General features: G+C 43.6%; 1 protein-coding gene across 1 annotated transcript; it reads right to left on the reverse strand.

Moving 5' to 3' along the window:
- Positions 1 to 292: 292 nt before the first annotated feature.
- LOC148684015 (C-type lectin-like) lies at positions 293 to 5,932 on the reverse strand. Its single transcript, XM_088655135.1, has 6 exons — positions 5,893 to 5,932; positions 4,889 to 4,961; positions 4,071 to 4,162; positions 2,328 to 2,468; positions 1,820 to 1,934; positions 293 to 547 (listed from the first exon to the last, which is right to left on the reverse strand). The coding sequence occupies exons 2-6, from the start codon at positions 4,947 to 4,949 to the stop codon at positions 480 to 482; spliced, it is 477 nt and encodes a 158-aa protein (XP_088511261.1). The 5' UTR covers positions 4,950 to 4,961; positions 5,893 to 5,932; the 3' UTR covers positions 293 to 479.
- Between the last annotated feature and the right edge of the window lie 1,361 nt (positions 5,933 to 7,293).

Here is a 7,293-nt window from a genome sequence, read left to right on the forward strand (position 1 = left end):
TAGTCTGGGATCCCCTTACATTTTCCCCTGTCCCCAGCTCTCAAAATCCCAGCTTTAGTATCAACTCTGCTGAGCACCTCTGAGAAAAGGAGTTGGGTTTGGGATAGGAATTTTTACCTGCATGTTGCCCTGAGTGCCTTTTTGGGTAACAGCGGCAGTGCTGGGCTGGAACCCCTTCGGCACAATGTGCTTGTTTTCTCTCGGACTCCAGTGCAAGAATTACCCCTTCCCCAGTCTTCAGATATGTGGTATTGGAACTGGAGCAATAAGGATGGATTCAGTGAAAAGAGAATGCACATAAGCGAGTTTATTAGAATTATATTTTGCTGAAGTAACAAGGAAATTTCCAAGTGAATGGGAAGACCAAAGAGGTTATTTTGAAAATGAAGAAGCGTTGTTTTTCCCCTCTGAGGGTTGGGAGAGGAAGCAATGAGATCAGAGATCCACTAAGCAGGTAGAGTTGGGAACTCCAGTCTCCTTTAGAGCTCTCGTTTGCAGATATAGGTATTCACATTGTCACAACGTTTATCATTCCACTTTAGAAAACCTAAAATTCAAGACATGACAAAAGTTACTACTTCTTGCCCTTTATTATATAACCAAATGCATGTGGTTTGGAGTGCGGGTTAGGAATTGGATTTGACTAGGGTATATTTCAGATACTAAAAATCTGAACAGACCTGTTGAGCTCTTTTCTTTTCTCTTTGCTTCTGCCTCCCTCCCTGAACCCTGTTCAGGCCCCTATTCAAGGTAAGCAGCTTTGGGACACTCACCAACTGGGCTTCCTCTTGACTTGCACTGAGCCCTGGGCACTTAGCTCCTTTTGGCAGCAGCAGCAGCCCTGCGCACATGCTATCCATCTGGGCAAATGCGCACGCAGGTCATGCCCAGTTAACTTTCAGCCTCGCCTCAAATTGAAATTGCAAGGTGCACCAGGAACAAGTGAGGGCCAGCCTGAGATTTTTTTCTTCTTTTTTGAGCTTTTTTTGTGAACACCTCCCTCCCAACTCCCCCCCCCCCAAAGAAAACCAATTCCAGCTTTTAAAGCATGTTTGAGGCATTTTCCTTTGAAAATAGCCCTGGTTGCCATATGTCCAGGTTTTCCCAGACATTTTGCCACTTGGCTGCCCAGGCTCCATTTTCAGGCCCCGCTTCCCAAACATGACTGGGAAAACCCGGACGTATGGAAAACCCGGATTTGGCAGGATGGACTGATCCAGAACTGACCAACCCCACCTAGTTTGCCCATCCGACAGTTGCCTGACTTCAACCTCACAAGCGTGCTCCTGATTCAAAATATGCAGACAAAATCGGGTCTTTTTTAATGTGGCGCCTTCTTTTGTTTCTATATCTCACTTTAACCACTTCTTAGAGAAATACTGTAGAAAATAATATGACATGGCCCACTTGAAAACCAGTTTCCAGAATATAATACGTAAATGAATATGCATGCAATTAAATACATGCAACTATATTATGCAAATGAGCTATAGCTGAAGCCTCCTGGTGTGTTGGGCAGGGACACTAAATGCTGAATGAATGGACCTCTGCTAGCCAGGTCTACAGAGTAATTGAGTTGTAAACATTTCTACAAGCAAACACCTAGTTGAGGGTTAAATGCGACTCATAATTGGCTCCCTTAAAATCAATAGAGTTTAATTAGTGATGGTTAATTTGGGTCTATTGACAGATGTATTTTCACTGCAATTTAATCAGATACAACCCGGAGAAAAGTTGGAAATTTAGAGGGAATTGGAGGGTAATGTAGCATTCAAGGTGAAAATGCCTTTTTTCTCAGGCATGCAAATGGTTTCCCTACCTTTGCTACGCAGCAGCTCCACACAATACTGCTTGCCGTCATAGTTGTTTGGCTGCAATCGGTTCCAGTTGTTGTAATTAAAGACTGAATCATCAAGCCACTTCCAATCTCGGTTCTGCAGGAAAGAGAAGGAACAGCTAATTTGACCAAGGAGGTTTGTAGCTCAGTGCAAGGATCTTCAGAGGCGGTTGCTCAGCAGGAAGCTCTTGCAAGCTATAATGGAGATGTTAGTGAAGAAGCCCCTACCATAACCACCATCTATGCGGGGCCATGGGTGCCGAGGCACCCACAAAATGTTCACTGTGGGGGGCTGGCAGGGAGACACAATGTGTTGCATATGTGGGCACCGCTAATGTGGTGTGGAACCCAGCACACCTGGTCCCTACATAAAATAATGGAGAAGTAATTATGGGATACAGCCTAGGAGATGATTGAGATGGGGTGACATTTCTAAGGAGCCACTGCGCTCTGATGATGACCTGGAATAGAGTAATTGAAGGGAACTCACCTCATTGCGATCATAGAGCCCAATCCAGACATTATATTCTCTCTTCTGCTTTGAGGAGATGTGCTTGGCCACCAAGGCTGACTCTCGCTTAGTGAGTATAGAGGCGAGATGGGTCCCAGGGCCATGGCTCTGGCATGCAATCTGAGAATAGAGAAGGCACTCAAGTAATTCTGCCACTATTATCATCACCCGCTTAACTGTAAGTCACTTTCCCACAAAATGGTGCACAAAGTGGTTTACAATGTATCAAAAAGATTATCATTATTTATACCCCACCCATCTGGCCGGGCCTCCCAATCCACTCTGCGCGGCTCCCAACAAAATATTAAAAACACAATAAAACATCAGACATTAAAAATTTCCCTAAACAGGGCTGTCTTCAGATATCTTCTAAACGTCAGGTAGTTGTTTATTTCCTTGACATCTGATGGGAGGGCATTCCACAGGGCTGGCGCCACTACCGAGAAGGCCCTCTGCCTGGTTCCCTGTGACCTCACTTCTTGCAGTGAGGGAACTGCCAGAAGGCCCTCGGAGCTGGACCTCAGGCTGAACGATGGGGGTGGAGATGCTTCTTCAGGTATACTGGGCCAAGGCTTTAAAGGTCAGCACCAACACTTTGAATTGTGCTTGGAAATGTACTGGGAGCCAACGAAGGTCTTTCAGGACCAGTGTTATGCTTGTTGTCGTGACTTCCCTATAATCTTTTAAGCACCTTCTAAAAACATTTTCATTAGACAGCGCTATCCAGACATGTAGAATGTTGATGTATATTTTAATCTGGTTTTTAGACTGTCATTGATTCTATTTTATCCCTGAATGTTTCAAATACTTGTTTTTAACTGTTTGTTAGTGACAGTGTTGTTGTATTGTTATTTTTTGTAAATCACTTTGGGTTTTATTAAAACCAAACAGTGTATAAGTCTTGTAAAATTAATGAATGAAAGAAAGAATATTAATCTCCCCTCAGGCAAACCAGACTGAGTGTTCAGTGAAGAATGGATATCACATAACTTCTGTGTAAGCTTTGTGCAAGCAAATCAGGATGAGGGTCCGGGAAATAGATCCTCTGGAGGAGACCAAAGTTGGTCACAACTCCAAATTCAGAAGTCTTTGCAAACAGAATGTTGAGATTGTTAAATGGGTATTTAAATGTATGCAAAGAGTTTTGAGCTGGAGGGATTCGCTTTGGAATGTTGAATTCATATTAGCTTGACCTCTGCTGCAACACAGATAATCATCAAACAAACAAACCTACCACATTCCATTTTGGCACTGCAAACCATTATTCTTTTCAGTAGGAAAGATGACTTCCTTCTTCCTAATGGTGAGTGGGGTCATTTTGGCTCCTAACCACAGGAGCCAACTCTTAGGAGCCAAGGTCCCTTTAGCCCCCCAATAAAATATTTGAGGAGGTGGATTCCCAAAGTTGAAGGGCATTGGCATTCCAATGGGGGCGGGTGTGCCATTTCTTGTGATAAATTGTGCAGAGCAGGGCTTACCTGGCTACTGCCCCACCCCCTATTTTATTCAAGTTGCCACCCTTGAGGAGTCTTGACTGTTAATTAAGCCTTCTTGGCTCCCATGGAAGCACGTCCCTTGAACATGTTGGGTGATCAACTAAGTCTGAAATGTTGGCCATGTCTCTGGACAACTCACATAGATAGCCCTCCTCAAAAAGATCTCATGTGGAACCCACAACAATACCTTATGCTACAGCTTGGTTGGCGAGAAACAACTTCTTACCTCAGCGTCGGACCATGACTTTGGACTGTCAAAATATGCATAGCAGTTGCCCTGTGCTTTCAGCCAATCCGTGGGACAGGATCTGGCCCCTTCTGTATGGAAAGAAGAGTAAAGGAAGAAAAAGAGGGTGGGACAAAAGTTGTAAAAAGACTCTTTTTAATGTGAAATCTCACTTTTCCTATACTTTTGCTTATTCCAGTGAGGAAGCACAGATAATTTTTAGAGCAACGAATACAGACGTACAGTGGTACCTCTACTTACGAATTTAATGCGTTCCGAATGCACATTCGTAAGTCGAAAAAAATTGTAAGTCGAATTCCATAGGAATGCATTGGGAGAAAAAATTCGTAAGTCAAAGCAACCCAATCTAAAAATTTGCAAGTAGAAAAAATCCTATCTAAACCGCATCCAAGATGGCGGACGGAAGTAGAAACATTTGTAAGTAGAGTTTTTCATAAGTAGAGGTACCACTGTAATTTAAACCTTCGTGCTTTCAGAGGTGGTTGGTGTCCAGTTGATTCGGTGAGACAGAAGGCAGGGAAATCAACAGTAGATGGATCCAGAGTCAATGACAGGCAGCGCTACTCCCTGACTGGTTGCCAATATGAATATGAGGAGTGGTTCAGGGCAGACTGAGGTTGGTAGAGCAGTTCCCTATTCACCTTAATGAACCATCTTCAATTGCCTGATTATGTATTCCAACAGCCGTAGCTCGGTTACCATCACCTGGAAATCTAACAATTACTTTTTGTTTTCATAAATGCTAAGCCCCTAGTAAGATTTCTGGGAAATTCCCAGATAATTGTTAAAGCACTCACCTCCTGGGAAAGAATAGGAGACCAGGAGACCAAGAAGGCAAAGGTAGGTGACAACTCCCATCTTCTGGTTGACCTTTTGTGGAAGGAAATGTGCAGCAAATTAAAAAACCTATCCTTACTTATTGCCAATGTGGTGATAGCACGAAGAAGTAAACCAGCATTTCCTGTTCTTAATATCATAAATGGGAAGATTAAAGAATGAAGAAAGAACCCAAAACTTAAAGTTGGTGATTGTTGAAGTATCATGGAGTCAAATAAGGTTAGTGTGCAGGTGTGCCTAGTGCTGATCAATGACCCTTCGGGACCAGTAGGAGTCTGGTGCCCATTGGGTCTGGTAGGGCAGAAGGCAGGAAGAGCAATGATAGGTGGAGCCGGAGTCAATGACAGGCAGAGCCAACCAATCCTAGTTTTGTTCCCATCCTCTGACCTGCAGAGTTCCCTTCCTCTGTAGTGTTTCCTTAGGACACTCTAGACACAAAATGATGGACCATGACTGGCTGAATCATCTCTATGAAGACAACTGCTGCATGATTTTGAGGAAATATTCATGGAACAAATCACCATGAGTTCTAGCATCTAAGGAGTGCCGCTAGAGTCCTACAGATTTTTCAGTTCCTCTAAGTGTGAAACAGCAGCCACGATGGCAGAACAGAGGTGGAGGCCACGTTCAACTAGGAACGTGGGGGGAAATACGTTCCAGTTTGCATATAAAGAGAAATCCACCCAATTTGCATGTATTTCTCCAGATTAGCAGTGCAGTTCTCCAACCAAGTAAGGTGAAGGAAAATGCAATGACTAGGATACAGTGTGTAGAAATGCATATGTACAGTATATGAAAATAGCATGTAAAATGCATTCTAGAAAGGAGAAACGTTCGCAGAAATGTGTCAATTAGTAGAAGTTTACTAAAATGCTGATTTTTAAAATTTAGAAAATGCCAACTGATGTGGAAGACTGCAAGAGACCAAAGCTGTCAGATTCACCCATCCCGACCTCCAACTTACCCAAGCTCCGTCCCGTTGAGGTGGTGGGTGCTGCTTTCTGGCGTGGCAAGTTGGTGTCTCAGGCTGTTGTGCCCATTCTTATATAGAACTTGGCCAGGGAAGGGCTTGGAAAAGAGGGAACAAAGATGAACCACTTTTCCATATATGGACTACAGATCAAGAGATAAAAGGCAGGTTTCGAATTCCACTGAAAACCACAGACATTTTGATTGCGTGACTATTCAGAGCAATTGCTAATATGCTTGTCCTGATGCCAAGTTCCCTCTTCTGCTGCATTCAGATAGCCACAAACTTGCCACCACCCTGACCCACCCCAGTCCAATCCACATTAGCTGTGTTGTACAACACCAGCATGGCAGGCCCCTGTAGTAACTGGAACCAAAGTTTTAACCCTTGGTCTAGCCCTGACTAAGCTCTGCTCCCCCTGCCCCACATCACCTCACCAAACAACTATTATCCCAGAGGGAAATCTATCAATGGTCCCAGCTCTCACTGGCTACCATTCTAGGAGTCATAGCAGCTCTGGCAGAACAACTTCTGTTGGGACTGCAGTGGAACAAGGAAGGTGTCCCTCTCCTCTCGGCATGCACTGAAGTCCAGAGAAAATTGGGACCCTCTGTGTCTGCTACTACATTATTTGTCTGGACCACGTTTAATGTGGCATCTAGTTCGCCCCTCAGAAGGCATTTCTCAAGGGCAGAACTTATGAAGCAGAATGGGGGCGGGGGTGTTGTGTACATGTGTGACATCATGCACGCAATAGTTGGTGTGTGTGTATTTGTGACATTACTTCACCAAGTCTCCTGAACACTGGCTTCTCCTCCTCCTCTTCCTGTGGCTGTTGGGGAAAGAGGTGCTGACTGCTCCCGATGCCATGCAAGTGGTGAGTCTTGAGTGTCCCACATGCTGCATGATGATTGGCATCGTGCCAAGAGGAGGATCCAGGGGCTGGAAAACGAGTGAGGTCCCAACTAAAGAAGAATGCCAACTTAAACTGATGGAATACGTGCAGCTTGCAGACCTAACATATCAAATAAGAGAACAAAAAGATTGGAAAATGTTTATTGAATATACGGTGGAGAATTCTGTACACTTGAAAGCATTGGCAGCATTAAGATAAATTCAACAGTGTAAACAAGTTTTGATGGGTGTAATAATGGAATACTGAATGGTTTAGTTTATGTAAAATATGCAGGGAATAATAATAATAATAATAATAATAATAATAATAATAATAATAATAATAATAATATATTTATTTCTACCCCATCTGGCGGGGTTTCCCCAGCCACTCTGGGTGGCTTCCAACCGAATATTAAAAACAATACAGCTTCGAACATTAAAAACTTCCCTAAACAGGGCCTGGTGAATATGAAAAATGAAGCATGGAAAGAGAAGAAG

The sequence above is a fragment of the Zootoca vivipara genome, chromosome 12 (assembly GCF_965207765.1).
Source record: "Zootoca vivipara chromosome 12, rZooViv2.hap1.1, whole genome shotgun sequence".
Taxonomy (NCBI): Eukaryota; Metazoa; Chordata; class Lepidosauria; order Squamata; family Lacertidae; genus Zootoca; species Zootoca vivipara.